Source organism: Squalius cephalus (genome assembly GCF_949319135.1).
Source record: "Squalius cephalus genome assembly, chromosome: 7".
In the NCBI taxonomy this organism is placed as follows: Eukaryota; Metazoa; Chordata; class Actinopteri; order Cypriniformes; family Leuciscidae; genus Squalius; species Squalius cephalus.
The window spans coordinates 35,389,497-35,410,917 of record NC_137128.1 but is presented as its reverse complement, the minus strand read 5'-3'; the positions used below and the strand labels follow the sequence as shown (position 1 = coordinate 35,410,917).

At 39.0% G+C, this 21,421-nt stretch overlaps 1 protein-coding gene across 1 annotated transcript in view; it reads right to left on the bottom strand.

Annotated features, from left to right (window-relative positions):
• clstn2a (calsyntenin 2a) overlaps nt 1–16,101 on the bottom strand; it is a 233,936-nt gene extending 217,835 nt beyond the window's left edge. Inside the window, exon 1 of the mRNA XM_079875823.1 lies at nt 15,849–16,101. Within this exon, the coding sequence (XP_079731949.1) occupies nt 15,849–15,921 (73 nt within the window). The 5' untranslated portion in view covers nt 15,922–16,101. The remainder of the gene's footprint in view (nt 1–15,848) is intronic.
• Nucleotides 16,102–21,421: the final 5,320 nt, after the last annotated feature.

Genomic DNA, 21,421 nt, shown 5'->3' with positions numbered 1-21,421 from the left:
ACCGGAGGTGCTAAAATCTTGGTCAAAACACCTAAAACTTTTCAGAAACTTTTACATCATTTGCTACCAGCAATGACTATCTAAATTTCACATATTAAGAGGCTACATTGTGTTTTTCTCCCATAAAGAATTAACTGAAATAACTGACAATGCTTTTCATCCAAACAAAAACTTGTGAAAATTATCACTGATTTACATTGGCAATATGCAAGACATCCAAAACAGGACAATCCGTCATTTAGGATCAATCGGTCAATTGCTTGCTGTGCTGATGTCTGTGTCATGATGATAAATCAGTATCATGTGATCAACAAGAAGCAATTACATTGCTAACATCATTTAGTACTAGAGAACGTTTTACAGTGTTTATTCTTGGTAGTGGAAAACTTAAAGGCATAAACATAGCAAAATCAGAGCCTTTTCAATCAAAAACAGTGTGAAAGTGGCCTATATATTGAAATGTAGAGAAAAAACTCTACATTCTACAAACTCTACAAAAAGAGAAAAGGAGGGATTTTTTTCCTCAGGCAAAGCTAGAGACTTGCGCGAAAGTCTCAGTTTGGTCTCCATTTTATCTCTTGCTGTCTAGAGGAAACCACTGTAATGCTTTGCAAAGAGCCGCACTGCACAAGCACACACAGTCCTCAAACAAAACTCGGCTCAGCAGAGCAGCTGTCAGTGAAGCATGTCTCAAACTGCCGTTTATCCACTGTTCTCAAATCCAGAGTAGCGGTTTTTAAAAGTGATGTGAGCAGGGCAGCCAGACAAACAGCAAAAATAAACACACACACAAATTGAGCTGACCACACAGAATTCTCTTTTCCGCTGATAGGGGGTAAAAAATAATGCTAGCAAAAACTAAATGTCGATGAGACTACTGAATTTTTTTTCCTGATTCCCTTCTGCCTCAGTTTTATTTGTTTGTAAGTTGGTAGGGGAGGTTGGCAAAAATGAACCCGAATGCAAAAGATCTGATGCAATCAATTACTCATCGCATGTAAAACAACCGCAAACACAATTTATTAAAAATGAAGTTGCTCTTCCACGGGGGGGGGGGGGGGGGGGGGGGGCACACTCTCTGTGTTGGAAAGATATACTGCCGTGGCGAGGCGAGGAAGAGAGGCATACGGTGGGAAAGGCAGGGGGTAAGACGGCGAGATATGGAAACAGGACGACTGAGGAGGAGGAAGTCAACTTCGAAACACCATGCCACCTCAACCACACGCTGGGTTGCAGTGGCAATGTGGTTACGCTTGAGCGCGGCCCACAGCAGGGAGCACTCACTGGAGAGCCCAGCAAGACATCAAAACAGACTGAAATATGCTAGAGAGGACGTCCAAACGCCACTGCCGCTGAAAGATAACGCGGACAGAAAAGTCGCTCTCTTTCAGACAAAACAAACACACATCAGTCACTTCAGAGTAAGACATACTGAGAGATTTCTACTGCAAGTCGCAACTTATAAACCCAAAGGAAAAGTTTTTTTTTTACCCAGTTCATTGTCATTCGCCGTTTCTGATGTTTCTCATTAAATTCCTTAGGATAAATACAAATATAAACAAATGATACATACTCTGTCAGTTGTTGAAAAAGTAAGAGTATGGAGCTTAACCCTTACGGGTCTGAGGTGTTTTTGGGGTCCTTGAGATGTTTTGACATGCCCTGACATTTGTGTTTTTTTCAGTTACTTACAAACATATTAATGGCAAAGGTGTCATAAAACTGATCTTTCTTTGTAAAAATCATACATTTTATCATACACATTTCAAAGTTAAAGATTCATTATTTTGAATTGGAACAAACACTATAATAACACCTTAGTTGATAATTCAATAGCCAACTTTATTTTTGACAAAACATCCCATACTATATATTTAACATATGAGCAGAAATTGGTGAAAAAAAAAACTTATTTGATGTGGCAGTAGTCTATTTTACTGTAAAAACTTTAGAATCTATCCAAAAAACGAAATCTTGTCTAAACATTCATATTTCGTCTAACATATCGTTTTATGATATTAATATAGGACATAGAAATGTTAATTTGCAGTTTAATACGTTGCTTATACAAAGACATTTTGTTTCAACATATTTCAATCGATTTTTACTCATCTCAGTATAGCAATATAGTTTGGGAAAAGCTAAACTAGTAAATGTGTTCATGTTCATGTAAAAATAGCATGTTGTAAGCGCCTGTAAGTAAACAACAGGCGCATCTGTGCCGTTCATTCACACATAGACATGAGAATCGTCTTTTTGCAGTTTACATACAATATATCGTGATTAGAACAAAGCACTTAAGAATCAAGAACTTAGGCTACCATTCACAATCCTCAACTTGATCCGTTGCTCCTCGAAATGAAACCGAAACCAGCACTTCTGAGGTAAATTTTTCCAGGATTAGATTACTATAACGCTATTATTATTCCTCACAGCGTCACAAGATGACGTAAAGTACATGAATCTGAATAAACTTGATGTGTTTTATCGACCTGATGTGGCCGTTGACAGGTTTGCATGGATTGCCTCAGATAATTTGCTTTTCAATAAAGCGCGCTCGTAGGCGTGCTCACATTAGCAGATGAGTTGCAATGAGAACGACTGACATCTCTCTCTTTTCATACAGATTACATAAACAGAGAATATTTATTTTCGTTTTGAATTAGATCATTTAAAAGTAGACACTTAAATGATTATAAATATATATTGCTCTTGCCTGTGTGACTAGTATTCGCTGAGTTTTGTTTAAGTTTAGAGACGTGCTCCAGAAAAAAACGTTCACGGAGACGGAGAGGCAGAGAGCACACCCTGTTTATTTTCTTTATTTTACAAAAGCACAATGTTTTGTTTCGATTGTAAGTGGACACATAAAAAAGTAGACATTTAACAGTTTATTTTTTCATATTTCTACAGTCTGTATGACCATAAATGACGGAGTATTTCAAGTCTATTCCCAGCAAACACATTTACGTTGTGGCAATGTCTGTGGCACGTTGCATTTCTACTATGGCAACGTCGCTGTCTACGCGCACGCAACATTGTAACAACGTAGAATTGTAAGACGCGACAGGGCTGTAGCAACGTTGCTGCGCGACATTCAGCAACTGAGAGACGACGTTCTGACAATTCATTTTTTTATGCTAGATATAGATATCCCCCATTTAGCATTTTATGTTTTGTGATTAATTTTTAATTAGTCATATGTTATATAATTATATACTTTTAAAATATTGTTTATCCTTATTATTATTTATGGGCCTAACAGCAAATTCATTATAATCAACACCTACTTGTGTACACTTTGAAGAGTAAAAATGACATAGAAGTTTAGCTAATTCAACTTTAATAAAACTGCATATGGTAATCAAATTGCACAGAGAAAAATAATAAAATAAAATGCCAAAGTCATTTTGGCTTCATACTTTTTGGCATAAAGTTAAATACATTAAATATTTGTCATACCTGACCAGAAGATGTTCAAATAAATGTCACATTAGACAAGGAAGTTGTAGGTTGTGTTTGAATAATTATGTATCTTATTTAGCTGAGGTAAATTAAACACAATTCTCACGTATCCTTGCTTGATGAAGAATGAGACGGCCCAACGGTCAGTTGAACTTTAAAAGGCTGATAAGGCACAACCTTAAGCAATGGCCCTGAACGGTGGTTCATTGTCAACACTGTGATAACAACCTTCACCACACAACGTAGTTATTGCAACCTTTTGGCCATGTTGTTAAAACGTTGTTAGAAGGTCGGGTACGTTGCGCCAACGTTCTGTTTGCTGGGTTTTGCTGCTATGTGAAAAAAAAAAACACCGACGCGTTTATCGACCCCAGAGGGTTTTTAAGGGCCAGATTTAAATACTAAGACTGCAGACTCTGGCATCTTGATAAATATGAGCACAGTTTGAGACATAAGATCACCTTTGAAACTCTAGAGGAGACATGAGATCATGTAGTCTAAAGCACTATTCGCGCTGGATTAGTATTATCTGGGGACCACGTGTGATTTAGAAATTACGTGTATTTTACTAATATTATCATAGGACCTCGGTGTTCGGCGAAATATGGTAGGTCATTTGCGGGGGAATTCTTACTTTACAAAATTACAGACATGGCCGATGGATTAAGATCACAGACAACCTCCATTTATTGCAATTATTACAAATGACTAGAGGTCACCAGGTAATACTTATCCCGTGCGAATAGGGCTTAATTCTTGGGGGGGGGTGTAAAAGTTACACGAGTAAAAGTTAAAAAAGTAAACACGAGTAAAAGTTAAACCAATTTCTCTTTGGTAAATCTCACTGGTTTCAAAAAGAAACAACTGAGATATTAAACCGTGTTTCCTTCTAATTTAAACACTATTTTCTACCATATTATCTCACTGTCCATTTCTCACCCTATCTGTCGGCCACTCTCAAACAAACACGCAGACACGAGTAACAGAACCGCAACAAATTATGCCTTAAACGAATACACCAGAGAAGGACTGTGCCGAAAATAGGTCAGATAGTTCCTGCTCTCCGGAACCAGGTTGCATTAGGAAAAGGAGGGAAAGAGGGGGGAGAGATTGACGGAGAGAGAAAGAGAGTGGGTAGAGCAAAGGAGAAAGAGAGTGAGAAAATAGTGAGTGAGTGAAAGAGTGAGTGAGGCCATCTTTACACCTGGTATTAAGATGTGTTTTGGTCAATCAGATCACAAGTAGAAGAGGGAGACTCATTTCTTTTTACACCTGGTATTTTAATCGATCTCTTTTGTTCACTTTCAACGACTTCTTCACAGATTTCTTCGATGGGGAGGGTAAATGTATGGGTCTTTCGATCTAATGGACGAAATAAGCTCACGCAATTTACAAATGAATGCGCCCGGAGACGACGGAATCAGGTGGTCTTTTGTGGCTCTTCGAACACATGAGTGTTTACACAACAAAAGAAATCTGGTCGAAAGCGTTTTCGACTACCTCCATTTTAGACCCCGTTTTCACCTGTATTTAGCGTCGTCCATTTGTGATCCGATCGACCAAAATGCATCTTAATACCAGGAGTGAGTGAGTGAGTGAGTGAGTGAGTGAGTGAGTGAGTGAGTGAGTGAGTGAGTGAGTGAGTGAGTGAGTGAGTGAGTGAGTGAGTGAGTGAGTGAGTGAGTGAGTGAGTGAGTGAGTGAGTGAGTGAGTGAGTGAGTGAGTGATGGAGAGGAGAGGAGAGGAGAGGAGAGGAGAGGAGAGGAGAGGAGAGGAGAGGAGAGGAGAGGAGAGGAGAGGAGAGGAGAGGAGAGGAGAGGAGAGACTGCCTCACTTGCATTCATCTGGGAGCCTCGAGCACACTGGCACAGGTGTTCAGACAGGGACAATTCAGCTCCAAACATGAGTAATGAGCACTCAGGGGGAGTGTGTGCAGGTACACAACACACACACACACACACGTGTTGTTTTCATACTTCTCTTCTCTCAGTGCGGTGCTGCCGAGAGTCACTGCAGATCCCTGCAGGTACAAAGCAGCCCGTGTATATTTACCAAAACAGCAAGACTGAGCTGGAATCAGTCAGATTACCAAGCCAAAATCATTTAAAAAAATTAAATGCTAGTAAATCACATCTTTTTGCAAGGTTGTCCTACACAGCTCTTTTTTAGTGTAAATGTCAACCCCCCCCCAAAAAAAAAATGAATATGAGCCAGTCGACATGAAAACATCGTGGTCCCTCCCGTGGACAGCAGCGAGGAAATAAAGGGCACCTGCGATTGTCTGTGTGATCTGAAAGAGAAAGGTGAGGCGACAGATTGCTCCCAAATCCAATTAGGCCTGTGCTCCTTTTCCCCGCGAGTCTAGCGCGCTGCACTCTCGCTGAGAGGGTAGAGAGGAGGCGGAGGAAAAGGGGGTTTTGGAGAGATAATGACTCAGACTGGAGAAAGACAGGAGAGTTAGAGAGGCTCTGTGTCAGCACCGACAACCTTCACGTCTAGCAGCCCTGAAAACCCTCTTCAACGCCTCCAAGAGGAGCAGCTGGCTTTAAGTTCGGTCAGCACAAAAGCTGGGATCACTCTGGCTTTTACACAGACAAAGTGAGAGCGAGAAGGAGCAAAGAGCGAGTCAGGCACCTATCAAAGCTCTTTAAAAGGCCATAGCTAAGGTAGTGCATGTTTGGATCCAGAGGGTCCAGAGATAGATGGGGGGGGGGGGGGGGGGGGGGGGGGGGGGGGGGGTTCAGACAATATAGATCACCTTGAGCTTTGGTTCCCAATTAGATAACAGGAGTTAAATTAGTGATCAACCTATATGTTTTTTTTTTAATTGACCAATTGTAATGGCAATATGAGATCACAATATTTAAAGATAGTAAATAACATGTTGCAGTTAAATTTATATTTATTTTACATAATATTTACTAAATTGTAAATAACTAAAATGAATCAATGGGGTTCGCATTTTCTCTCAGTGTGTATGTGCTCAGGTGCTGTCAAAATAAAAGCCCTGATTCTGAGGCCCCGTTTACACGAGAACGCTCGCGGGTGAAAACGTAAAAATATTTTATCAGATGTGCCTTTCGTTTAGACAGCGACGGCTTTTTTGGGGCTTAAAAACGCAAAAAAGTGAAACCACCCTCCAGGGTGGAAATCTTATAAACGCTCCACCGTCGCGTTCCCGTCTAAAGGGTAAAAACGCAAAAGTATGCTAGACAGTGAAGGCACCGATCACTGGTCCATTGCCACCTAGCTGCCTGGAGTGCATACTACATCGAATTTCACACACTTTTGCGTCACCATATGCACGCAGATTTCCCCCCTAAAACACTCGTCTAAACGCAGAATAAAAAAGTGATAACGCAACGCCACTTTTGCGTTTTCTCTTCAGATCGTTTCCGTGTAAACATAGCCTGACACTTATCGGCCAATGCCAGTAATTAAAAATGCCATTTATTGGCCGATCGGCCTTGGTGATATATCAGTCGACCACTCAAATTCAGATCTGGGTTATGAATTTTCTCATCTCATCTTCTCCCCATTATTTTCTCTCCACTATATTGTTAAAAAAATATATTATTTATTTGGTCTTATTTGTTTACAAGAGCATCTCACACTACAAAGTTATTCGCTCATGGGTTGTTGAGTCGTAAATAGAATAGTGTTGCTCATTACATTTTTTTAATGTCCCAACATTAAAATTTATGTCTACCTGTCCCTTTTGTGCAATTTGGTAATAAGTCTAAATAAATGGTCAGCATATCGCTCCGACATGGTGTGAAAACACCCCCGGTAAGGTCAGCAATAACTCTAGCCTGACATCTGTGAGGGGTCCAGAGGATTCATATAGCTCCTCTCCATATTTCAGATCATTGGCTTCAGTTGGGATGTCATTATGAGTGACTTACGACCCTTCAGCCAAGTCCTGGGCTTCACTCCGATGCTTTATATCTTTTTCTTTCTTTCTGTGCTCAATAAGGACACTGAGAATGTGTTTGAGTGGTTTAGAAAAGAGTAGCTACTCTGAGATTAGGTTCAAAATGTTGAATTTTGTATAGCATTTCATTATATATTTATATAGAGAGCATTTCCTACAACCCTTCAAAAAAAATATTTAAATATACAGTAAAAGGTGGACATAAAGGGTCTGTAAGGTAATGCTTTTAAGAAATATAAGTAACAGCTCCCTTCTTCTTTTGTGCATAGTTGAGGTACAGGCAAAACATATACAGATGTACTTGAGTATTTCCATGACCAATGGCATTCATGATTGGTTGCAATGCTGACTGTCTTCGTGCAATGGACATCAATGGTTTTCCTTTATTGTAATAATCATGGCTAGTAAAAGGTGGATGCTGCAAATACAACACAGGATTTGTCAGACTGATTCAAACATTAACACATGAGCTTGAGTGTCTTTTGGAATGATTTATTAAAACAATCAGTTCATAAGAGTTATTAGTTTGTAAATCGGCCTACACTGGTCACATAATGATCCTTTTAACATGCAACCTGTGAGACGTGCTTCCCTGCCGTTATTTTGCAGCAAACTGCATTCATGCTGTCATCGCATTCAAAACTTTATTTTTTTCTGTCTAGCGCTGGTGATTCAGCAACGTATAAAAAGCAGTGCAGGAAAGACTGTGAAGCCAATATATTTTTATCGCAATGACAAAGGAATCGTTCATTGTAGCCATTTCTCCCTTGCCTGTGTGCATCAAACAGCACAAGTCATTTATCACTCACAGCATCATATAGCCAGTCTCTCTGTCTTGTCATCGGTGAAATCCCACGTCTCACAAAAACGTCAGCCCACTTCGAAAATTATCAATTTGAATCCTCATAATGTAATTCTAGAGTTACAACCAGGTAAAACTGATTAGAACACATTTTTAGCAGAAAGTAGAGACAGTCTCTGATTCACTCATATTGAGTAAAGCATTCCCACATTGCTATTTAAATCAAAAGCTATCCAATTACTAAAAACATGATTCAACTAAAAAAAATACCTTATTTACTTCTCAAATAAGACTTTTACAAGTCAATTTTACTTGCATTTGGCACTTGATGCTTGTTTATTTTGAACCCTGGCTGAGATCTTTCTAAAAACCTTCTTATTTAACCCTCCTACAAAAACTGCCACACAGTAAACACACAAGATCAAAACACACACACACACAAAAAAAGAACAAAGAGCATGATGGTGAGAGGGAACGAGTTTAGGTGACTGAAAGAACCTTCCCCAATTTTTCCTTTTATCTTCTCCATCCCTATATTTTCCTCTTTTTTTTCCTTCAATCCAACGGAGGAGACCATATTTTAACGGACATACTTAAAGTGAATCAAGTGTATCACTGCAGGCGAGAAGGAAAGATAATGCTTTTGACTCCAGGACGCACCGTGAAAATTAATAACTGCTTTCATGAGGACAAGCTTCCACTTCCTCCGTTCTCGCAGGGCGGCACCGCTTGCCACTGATGTGGGACTGCTCGCGGACAGCCTCCGACTCCACAGGAAATCAAGCACTGAGGAGAGAGACATATCATATACAACCTACAAATACACACCAAAACCATTTGATCTCTGCTTGTGCGTTTGTTGCACGACATAGCATTTTCATTCCTGCAGCGGTGGCGAGAGGACCATGGCATGCACTATTGATTTCAGCTTCAGTCAGCACAGTCATATGACAGGCGCCACATATATGAAAACACTCATGGCTGTTTCTTTTTCATCTCTCTTTGTGCCAGCGCACTCTCTCTTTCTCCCTCTCCGAGAGCCAACAACTCACTCACAACGATCCACTGAAACACAGAGAGACGTCGCACCTGCATTAATATTTAACGCTGATGTTTGCAGATCCTGGCTGTAATTAAAACTACCCAGCAAAGTGAATTCACATTATCTCTGTTAGAGTCCCAACAGTCACCACGTGTGTTTTTGTGCAAGCGAGAGAAAAGATCAGGAGCCACACGCCCCGACGCTGCGCTTTTCCACCTGGGAGGATGGAGTGGGCGGTACCGCAGCTGCTCCTATCTAAAACAAACACCTGCAGTTTGACAGCCCGGGTGTCTCCTGCACCCGCAGAACATTAACATCCTCCTAACTCATTTATGAGTTGAAAATAAAACTCCAAGCCTTCTCGAAGCATCCAAACAACACAAGGGCAGCACCTGCGTCTTGCAATCCCTCAGCGTGTTACAAGAATATCCTCCAACCGCTCAATTAAAAATAGGCTCTGCTGGTATCAGATCGGCACAGTGTCCGATCCTAGCCAGACGAACGTCTGTAGAACAGTAGATCAAATGCCTGAGAGTAAAGCAAGGATTAGTTTGCAGGGTAGAAATGGCTGTTTTTCTTCGAGTCACTGACAGCTGGAAAAAAAATAGAAAATGCACTATTTGTGAAAGCATCATATTCAGTCATATCCTCCACTGCAGCCTAACCATGCGAACAGTGACATAACTTCTGAGGAAATACTTTTTTTTCCCCACAATTTCATGGAAACCTCTCAAAATTGTTGCAGGTTCAGCAGCAATTCAAAAAGGCGGCCATATGAGCGCACATGTTCATATTATAAAGGCATTGTGTAATGGTTCAGACAAGGAATTACAGAAGGAACACGTTGCATACATCAAATTGAAAATGAAAAAGAAAATGGTTTAGAAGTTGTTTTGTGGGGCTTGACCATCCCTATGGAAGACCAAATCTCCATGCTACACCACTGACTTCCAACTGAGAATGTCAAGGAGAAAAGTACTGGTTAGCATGCTAAAAGTTACATTTAATTTGGTAGGGTGTTTCTCTGTAATGGTAGCAAAAAATCAAAAATCTGTTCAGTCATTTTTGTGCAGCCTAGTCCAACAATCATCTGAGCCAATTTTCAGTGAGAATTGGACAAAAGTAGTGTGGCAGTGAAAAAGAAAAAATAATAATAATTACAGCATGTTCCAAAATGGCAGCCAATAATCAGAAGGAAAAAAAATCACTTTGTTTCTAGACAAAAAGGTTTCAAATTTATAAACACTAGAACATTTTTAAACCAATTAAACACCAATTAAATTGGTAGTGGTGCTACTGGATTTGTTCTGAAGACCCCAAAGTTGGTCAAGGGACCAACCCCAATTATCATTTTCCCCATGTACGGTTAATAGGCTTGCCATAGACTACCACCTAGAAAAATAATAACAAAACTAACAGATCAGGGCTCTTCAACTCCAGTCCTCCAGGCCAGATTCTCCAAGGCTAATCTAAGCATGGTCTATTCTAGACCTTCGAAGTGGAGTCTTGGCAGTGCCCTGTACCCAGCTCAGAGTTCTATTAAAACCACTGATTTGCTCTCTCATTCTGCCGTCCTGTCACCATGGAAGGTCAGAGAGGGTATTTCCACAGATCGAGCCGGAAAGATGAGATGTATGCCGTTTTTTTTCCAAGATGCAGAGGAAGCTGCCAGCAGCTTGAGGCTTGATCCAATCATTGCAGGTCATCAGACAATACTTTTACTCCAGGTTGTACAAATGGCAAGCTGACTGAGATAAGGTTTAGAGTCCACTTTAATGAAACATGGAGTATAGCACTTCCCTACAACGGCAAAAGGTCAGAGCAGCAACATATACTGGGGAGATGTTGCCCTTAAAAAGGTGCTATGGTAAGGTGTATTTAAAGGAGGACAGGAATGAGTTATGTTTGCTGCTTCCATGCGGTTAGCTTCTTTTCAGCACAGCGCGTTCAGTGCAGCACAAAACCCGAGGTCAGTGAGTGACAGTGCTGCAAGGCCTAGACAATAAGTCTTGTTTAATAATAACATGGCATAGATGTTTCAGAGAACTCTCTGGGTTTTCAAAACTCTGGCTGAGAATGTTCAATATAATGGAGGACAAGATCCGAACACTGACTACAATACATTCAATCTCTCACACAGAGAGGCGGGTTCTATCTCGCGGTCTACTGGAAGTAATCCATCTTGAAGCACGCCATTGTAAACACCGTGATTACATCCATTCATTCGCATTCACTTCTAAGGAAAGACATGCATCATACAGGGAAACGGTCATGATCCATCGCTCAGTAACATACGCCCATGCAAACGCATATACACGCTTGTACCCAATCACCAGGAGCTCCCTGTTCACCCAATAGCAAGTTGTTAGCTCACCAGCACCCAGTGCAGGCAATTAGAAGGAAAGCTGGAGGACAACGTCCCAGAATCCCTCTCTCTCTGGAGCTAGAGCAATTTAATTGAGACTGAATCTCAGGGACTAGCCCACTTCTCAGAGACGGTCAGCAAATACGAGCAGGGTCCCAGCGCTCCAACACCAGCACCAGGCAATCAGCCGCAGCGAGGAGAGAAAATACACTCTATTTGTGGGTGGGAGTGTGCTTGTGCAACTATGACTTTGCTTGTATAAGTTAAAGTGCTAGTTCACAATACTGTAATCACCTGCTCTGCCGTTCCAAACCTGTTTGAATTTCTGTCTCCTGTGAATCACAAAAGATATTGAAGACTGTTTTTATCCTAAATATGGACAAAAAACTGAGACATTTTTCTGAAAATCTTGTGTCCCACAGAAGAAAGACAATCGTACATGACATGAGGGTGAGTAAATGAAAAAAAAATGAAAAAAATTCTTACATTTTTGGGTGAACTATCCCTTTATATCTGGGGTTCTTTCCTGCCTAAACAAACTATCCAGTAGCTGGGTTTCCATCAAAACGTGAAGCAAATCTTTTCAAAGTTCGCAAAAAAAAAAAAAAAAAAAAAAGCACATTAGGTGTGTTTCCATCAAGATGACATCATCGAATGACAGTGGTATTGGTAACCTAGCAGCAGAAACAGATGATTAGTCACATGGGTTTAATGTTCGCTACATCAGAATTTATTCGGCAAATGCATTTCCGTCTGCCATTATTCGCATTAACTCTTTTTCGCACAAGTCAAAAAGCTGAAAATACTAGACAGTTACAAGCTGGTGAGTTTGATCAAGGTTTGAGCAAAACTCTGCAGGAATTTGGACCTTAAGGACCAGAGTTGAGAACTCCTGCCTTATAGTGTGCACACTTGCTTTGATCTTCATGATTTGGAAGTGTGTGTGTGTGTGTGTGTGTGTGTGTGTGTGTGGTGTGTGTGTGTGGTGTGTGTGTGTGGTGTGTGTGTGTGGTGTGTGTGTGTGGTGTGTGTGTGTGGTGTGTGTGTGTGTGTGTGTGTGTGTGTGTGTGTGTGTGGTGTAGGAAGAACATCCAGTGTTATTCCTGTGCAGATTGGCCAGAGCTGACCCCTGGGACAGACTGGTGCCATCTGACCAGCTGGCGAGAGAACGCCACTAACAGGGCCCATCTTCCCATCAAATGCTCTTTCCTGCCGTTCCCTCCCTTTCATTTTCCCTCATCCCTCCCTGCCGCTCATCACATCGACGCTAATGATACATGCTGGGTAATTAAAGTTTAAATTAAGTTGAGCATTTGCATGGCATTCTGGCTTGAAGATTGGCATGCTCCTTGAGAAGCCACATCGTGACGAAAAAAGAAAAAAGAAAGCTAGATCTCTGGAAACAAAAGACGAAGACAGATCTAACAGCTGTGGTCCACTTAGCGGAGTGTTTTCAATACTTCCCGAACAACGGCAGCGAGGCAAAAATGAAAGGAGAATGCCTTTCCTTTCCCACACGTTTGATGTACTTAGGTCGCAGCACGAAATCCTAAGTTATGCATCTATTCCAGATCAGCAACCCAATTTATTTAGCTCTGGGAGAACGCTGTGCTTTCTCTGAAAAGGCCAGCATAAATCTCAGCCTGCTTTTACAGTCCTACCCTTATTTGTCACTGCTTTTCTGTTTTATCCCTTTCTTGTGTTCTCCAGTGTGCTGAAGCCAATCTCAGATTCTCTCTGTAAGACTCAGTGTTTTAGAAATATTCTCCAATTCTCAGACACAATAACACATGAGCCGGTTGTTAAATAAGGCGGTCAAGCTCTGCATGTTACGCCAAGGTCATTGCTTTGGTTCTTAAACACGCATAATGACAAAATGTATACTCTGAATGCACAATCAGAAAAGTAAAGGCAAAACAACCTTGTGTGCAGAATAAGATTCACAAAACAAGACATTCAATTAATTCAACTGTACTGATTCAAATTCAGTAAACTTTTTTTGCACTCAGAGATAAGACAGGCTGCTAGTGAACTTAGTATTACAATAGCACTCTGATGTAATTTTGATGAAATCCTCCTTTTTTTTTTTGGTGAGGCAGAGTTTTGAAGGCAACCTGCCAGACATATCAGAAGGTTTGGAAGGTTTTCAACTGTCATATCAAACCTATGAAAGTGCAATGAGTCATAATGTGAATGGCTTGGATTTAACGATTGGCTTATATTTGCGATTCTGCCTCATATTTCTATTTTATTCCTTCTCTTCTAATGGCATGCTCACCTTGTGCAGTTTTTCATGCATAAAGGAGATTAATTTTCAACTCGTATTCATTGCATTCAAAATTTTATGGAGTGCTAGAATCCAGAAAATTGATATGCAAATATTCAAGGTTCCGATTCCCTGATTTGCCAATCTGTTTCACTGAAAGAGCTCAATCTGCAAGCAAGGAGTTACTTCTAAGGAAAGTAAATCAGGGCATGCAGGTAGGCCTACTGACAGACATTCCACTTGTGCGCTGACGAATAATTGAGGTGTTCCATATTCATCACTGCCCCAGAGACACAATTAGATCTCTTATCTCAATGTTTGTGTTCCTACAAACACATTAGCACCTTTTTCCATGGGAGCGACAAAAAAATAAAAAAAATCCACTCTTTACACTCTTGAAGTCTTAAGGACTATGCAGCTATTGAACGCCTCATTGAACCTTATGGAGAAGATTAAGAAGAAATGCAGCTACTACAAGTGCAGTAAATTAAACTGATCACGCAGATAGATTACTAGAAATGTGCTATAAAAGTCAATGAAATATTGATGATAGGAAATAGCTATATTAAGGCTCATGCTGGGAAAATTTGCAGGTTCTATTATTGGTTAGTGCGTCAGCAAAGCATCACTTTTATTATTATTATTCGTCAAACGTATTATTCTTTCACCCAAAACCTAAGCGCATAACTCATTGTGCTACTGTTTGTGCAACGAACATGAATGATAGCTTATTGAGGAGAGGTGATCTATGACTTTTATCAAGGATTGGATGTACGATGTATGCCTGGCTGGTGACAAAACGGCCAGAAAAATTCCCTTAGACATAAGGGCAGAGGGTTTATATGTCCATAGAATCAGAAACCAGAGAATCACCCAAGCAACTTCATAGACATGCTTCATACAAACCAGTCAGTTTACATTTTAGCAACCAAATAGCAATATTCCCTAACAAAATCTCTACTTGGGACACCTTCCATATCACAACACCAAAATATCATAAAAACATGGGGATGTGTCATTGATTCACGTCACCTTACAGAGGCACATTAAGAAAATCTAGTTGTATAAATTATTCTAACATCCAGATGTATTTCATTACCACTACTTAAATGGATGCAACACACATCACCTTGCACACCACCTTGCTCAACAGACGCTTGATTTTTTTATTTATTTAGGTGTCCTACAAGAAGGGTCATCGTGCATTTTAAACTCATGCTGATGTAAAAAGAAAAGAAAACAGGAAATAGAAAAACAAGTTATCAACTCTTGATGGAATAACGTATACTCGAAAAGGAAAGATTCATTGCCAACCTGAAACGACACTCTCAGCCTTTCATTGTCAGTCCACATGAGCCAATCTAACTGTAATTTATCACATATCATCTAAAGCACTTGTACACTAACAAATAACTGAGCTGCTCCATATTCAGCACTGCCCCAGAGACACAATTAGATGTCTTATCTCAATGTTTGTGCTCCCAAAACACATTAACAGTTTTTGTTTTTCCATGGGAGCAATGCAAAAGCTTATGTTTTATGCTCTTTAAGTCTTAAGCACTATGCAGTCATTGAACAGAACAGATAAGATCTGTAGAAATGTGCCTTAAAGGTCAATGAAATATTGATGAAGGAAAATAGCTGTAACATCGATCATGCTGAGAAAACGTAAATATATGAGTCCCAGTCTGTATTGTGGTAAGAAATCTTCCTATAGTAATGAAAACATGATGATCTCGTGCCATAAATGAAGGTTCATCATTAAGAAACGGGGAGAAGAAAGACAAACTTGTACTACCTAAGGACATACTGCGTTGCCAACCTAATGTAAAACACTCTCAGTCTGTCGTTGACGCTGTGAATTCTACAAACTGATAGTAATTGATCACATATGATCTAAGACACTGATCTGACAGACTGCTCCAGGCGTTTCTTTTTATGCGCTGACATTCCAAGTTGTCCGATCTGCCTTACCTTTCCCAGCCAGGATGCCGCACTGCCCGGAAAGCACCAGGAAAAACATCGCTGTTATCACGCACATCTTCATGATGAGCCCAACACTTCGAACAGAATGCGATGACCTAATTCTTCCTCTGTTAATCTAAAAAAAAAACACAACTCTCTCGCTTGATCTGTCCTTGAGCGACGGAGAACTGAAGTCTCGCTAGTGAACTCCCAGCAGCGCGAGACGCGGTCCGAGCGCACGAGGTAACGCGGTCTGTGTGTCTGCGCGTTGCGCGAGTTAAACCCCAAGGATCAGGCTGCTACGTCACTCCTCGAGCAATTAATCTTGACCTATGATAAGGCATTTATTCAAGCCCTGTTTGAATACTATCCTGGTGAATTTGATATTTTGATGCTTTAAATGTGATATTAGAAACTGGCTTAAATTTGTTCGATTTAAAATGAGTTTTCAATATTGTATTTTGTGTGAGGCAGCACAGTGTAAACACCCAGCATGATTTTATCAAAACACCCTTCTCATTTATTATTGATATGATCATTATCTTAATCCAATGACAAGACTTCTCCCAAGGTGGGTAGCTGTTGTCCTGTGCCTCCCAGGCACATTAAAAATGACTAACAATAACAAAAACAACAGTGCTGGGAATTTTTCTTGATGACTTATATCATCATGTTTGTGCATTTCATTGGCTATGGTAAAAAGTATCTAAAACATGGTTGTAAATCATCATACAATATTAAACACTTTCAGTAGACAACAACGGCAAACACACACACACACACACACACACACACACACACACACACACACACACACACACACACACACAAGTGTGCATAAGTGTTTTATAAGTCCTTGAGATGCAATTTATTTTATGTCATTTTATTAAACAATTGATTTGGTTAACTGTAAGTTACCTTGTCAAATATAATGTATATTGTCAAAAATACTGCAGTAAAAGTCAAAATATTATATATATATACAGTATATACTGTGTGTGTGTGTGCGTGTGTGCGTTTGTGTGTGTGTTGTCCTTCACTTTTTTATAGTGTTTTATGTTATGTTATATTTTATGTTTAATTAGTATTTATTACATTATTTTAGTGTTCTGTATTACCCTGATGGTGTATTGTCTTTGTGGGTAACTGTGCTCTGTCTATTAACTGTATGTTTATTAGCCATACTTAAAAAGCCAATTTTGATGGACATTAATTTTTTAAAGCCTTGCATTTTACCACCTGTATATGGTGTTAATCAATATACTTAACAGCGTAGTGTACATCAAATGCTGGAAATCAAAGTTGTAAAACTTTCACGCTGTTCGTTCACACTTGGAATTTAACAGAATTTCTTATGATTATGTTACGGTTTGAAAAGTCACACTGATTTGAAATGCAGTTTTTTTCATGGTTGTCCTTGAAAATGACCTTTCTGTGTCCTCCTATGCATTAACAATATCAAGAGGTTATGATTTAGTAAACATATGGTCCTTAAAAACTACCACTTTACATGCGGAGTGTATTCTCAAGTTTTCTGTACTCTCATTCTGACTCATGGCCTACCTAAGATTTCCCCTCAGGTGAAGTGAGGTTTGTCAGCTGTGTGTAATGTGGACTTCCCATGTGCCCAGGTTGAATGGAAAAGCTTTTAATGAGTGTTCAGCCATGAACTGAAGGTCTTCTCATTTCCACCTGGGAGCGCTACATTGGTTCAATGAAAGATATCAAAAAACAGTAAATAACACCTTCCTGTAGGCAAAGTATTAAAACATTTAAAATACTACACAAATCGTGATAGAAAATAATGTGACTTTAGATACTGAGCTATAAAAAATGCAGAACACTTAATTATGAATAGATTAAGATCTGCGTTATGTAAATATGACAGGTCAAGACAATGAAATCATTTAGTAGGAGGTATTATAAATGCTTGTAAAAGTCAGTCTTTAAAAAAAAAAGGCTTCATCACAATTGAGAAAGAAAACTTTCAGAAATCCATTTAAAATTCTAACCCACAACGCATTCTTCCGCTCATTTCATTCCCAATTTTTGCTTAGTTAAATGTCAATTTCGCCAAAGCCTGCGGGAATTTCTGATAATCGTTTTAGTTGCTTGAAAAAAAAAATGAGCTGGTTTAAAATGCCATATTATTTCCCCAGTCTTCCTGAAACCTAATTTACCTGCACAGCTGATAGATTGGAAAAAACATTTGCGCTCATTCATTCCAATCGTTTGGCTTGTTGCATTTCAGGGGATGCATTCTGTTGAGTAAATTTGCTCTAGGTGAAAGCTTCTTCACTCTTTTATCAGCGCATCTGCAAGTCTAAACATCCCGCACAGAGCAGACATGAGAGGAAAGAGAGTTCTCTATACGGGAAGAATCCCTGAAGCAGGTTACCTGCCAGTGTATTATGTATGATGTACACAGTTTCGCTTAAGTTTTGCAGTGATATCCTCGGTTTCGGATTGCGATCTTTAATTACTCCACCAGCAGGATATTAATACATCAACAGAAGCAACAACATCGTATGGTCACTTGTTCAACGTTCAAAGCTTTAGAGTGAGAAGTTCTACACCAATGGTGAGCCATGGCGATTACACCATGACCTACAGATATATGTATGACATATATGTATATATGTATGATATATGTATGATAGATGTATGACCTCACAAAATTGGAGACAATAGACCTTTTTCAGAGCAGCGCCATGACATGTAGGCCTAGTATGAAAGCGAGGGTGTGAGGGATAAACTTACCGAAGGCCTATTTTCAATGGCATCGGCTTTAGAAGCAAAGCTCCTATCACTTATAAATTTCCACCGCTCATATTGTCTGGGGTTTTTTGTCTACTTTCTCTGAAAGATATTTTGCAGTGTTTTTCTTCAGCAGAACAATCTAAAAACATGAAATAACAGTACAGCCCACTGAAGAGATGTATGTCTCTTCAGACCTCACAGCATTGATCTCATCCCCGTTAAAAATCAAAGATGGCGTTGCTGTGAATAAGGTCCATGGGCTAAATGTGGATATAAGTACTCGACTTCACTGAAAATACATGGTTTCTGAATCACTCATAGTATATGCCTATGTTCAGACTACCAATAATCCCAACTCGAACTCAACTACACTTTCTAAATATGTAATGTTGATGGTTATGTAGGCCTACATAATATACTCAGCAATAAACAGAAAGTTGATATTGAGTAACTTATAGAAGACACAGTATTGCCAGATATTTTGTCCCTTCTTGCGACATCAATATAAATTGATCCAATCAAAGCCACAGCAGAAGAAACGCGAAACAACACCCAGTAGGAATGTTTCTATTCTGAATGCGCGAACGAATGAACAAATCTTTTGAAAAATGTGTTTTTGAATGAGTCAATGATTCACTCATAAAGACAGTCGCTTGCTGGCACCTTCTGGCGTTACTATGTAACCTGCAGAGTCACTAAAAATTCGAGAACACCATCTGTTATTTTAGTACTATTTACTGTATATAGCCTACTATTATAGTAAGCTATTTATTAATATATTAAATCAGCTTTTATTTTTACATTTACAGTTTACATTTTAATTTATTTTAAGTTTTAGTATTTTTGTTATGTGCTTTTTTCATTTCTCTTAGTTTTTTATATATATATATTAGGGCTGTCAAAAGATGAATTGCGATTAATCGCATCCAAAATAAATGTTTGTGTTTACATAATATATGTGTGTGTACTGTGTATAATTATTTTGTATATATAAATACACACACATGCATGTATATATTTAAGAAATATTTGCATATACTGTATATATATATTTATATAGTTTATATTATATATAAATATATATTTTTTATATATATAAATAACACATTTTTCTTAAATATATACATGCATGTGTGTGTATTTATATATACAAATTTAATTATACACAGTACACACACATATATTATTAAAAACAAACTTTTATTTTGGATGCGATTAATCTTTTGACAGCCCTAATATATATATATATATATACAAATTTAATTTTATATCCGTTTTACTTTTAGTCATTTTAGTTGGATAATTCAGCTTAAACCCATTTATTTCTAATATTTATTTTACTTTATTTCAATTTCAATTTTTAATAGTTTTAATAGTTTTCGTTTTAGCTATTAACAACACTTGTCTGGAATGCACAAACACAGACAAGCAAAAGACAGTGAAAGTTCTAGTGCCGCTAGCGCTAGACTAATCAGATGCAAAGACAGAAACTAGTTGTTGTATAATATTCTCAATATATGTACATACATTTATATCAACATTCCAAGTCACTTGACTCTAAGGTTAAATAGGCCTACCTGTTTTTATTATTGATATTCAATCTTTGTGTCTTATTCCCACATCTCTCTCCAGTCTCATAATATAGCTGTAATATGTCTTAGCTGTGTCTTTTGCTATTATGGAGCTCTCTAAATAATTAATTCCAATTCTATTTAAAATCTTATGAGAGCAATCTGTTCAAATGAAGTCTGAACTCCTCTCTTGCAGGAATCACTTATTTAGGATCCACAGTGGAGGTGATGCATCATCCACAGATATTACATTTTTTATTTGCTTTATGTGTTTTTCACTGACTCGGTTAGACTCTGAATCCATCATTTGCTCGTGGAGTCAATCTTTTCAGCACCTTGGAGAGTTCTCAGTATCTGTGGCAGTACTACCTACCTCCCAAGAGGGGTCACCCTAGAGTCATCGGCGCTTAATTACTGCCTACTGTGTCTAGAAACTACTTGAGGTCGCCTTACAAAGGAGTGTGTGAGACAGTAATAGACATTCTCATGGCAACCCTATAGGCGACTGATTTGTGCTGTGAAATTTTCTTGTTTAATATTGTACTTTAAGGTAGATCAGTCTGTAGGCATACATTATGTAAAAATGCAGACTCAAAGAGGCCAGATGACATTGTGAAGGCCAAACATAGTCTGGTTATAAGCCCATCACCTCTGCATGATGCAATACAAAGAATATGACTCCATTCGTGTGGCACAACATTAGTCACATTAGTTAGAGCAGCTCAAAGTATGGATCTTTACAGCCCATTTCCCCTTTAGTAGCTATAATTAGGGTAGTTTTGTGCAAAGTGCCTTTTTGAAGGGCAACAGAAAGGCCCCTTGAAGGGTGATTAGAAAAGCTTTTTTTCTCTCTCCCGCAGGTTAGATATTTATGTTAAAAAGGTAATACATAATGCATGAAAGGCTAGAATGGAAAAAAGTGAAGGTGGATGTAAATCTATATCCTTAGACTATGGAGTAACTGTTTCAATAGAGTCGTTAGCAATGTCTTTTGCGCCCCATTAGAGTCTGTAATGTACAGAATCTCAGTTCCACATGAGTATAATTCACTTCATATTAGGTCTTAAAAGGGATAATAGAGTGTTTTAAGATCGCCTTGCTTTCAGAATTGTGCCCATTGAGAACTTTAATCATCCACATACTTGCTCCATCAGACAGTTCATATCATTTGACTTTGAACGAGTCCTTGTCATTAAAGATACAGTTAGAGCGAAGGAGGTCGGTCATTATGATTAAATGCAGAGTGAAATC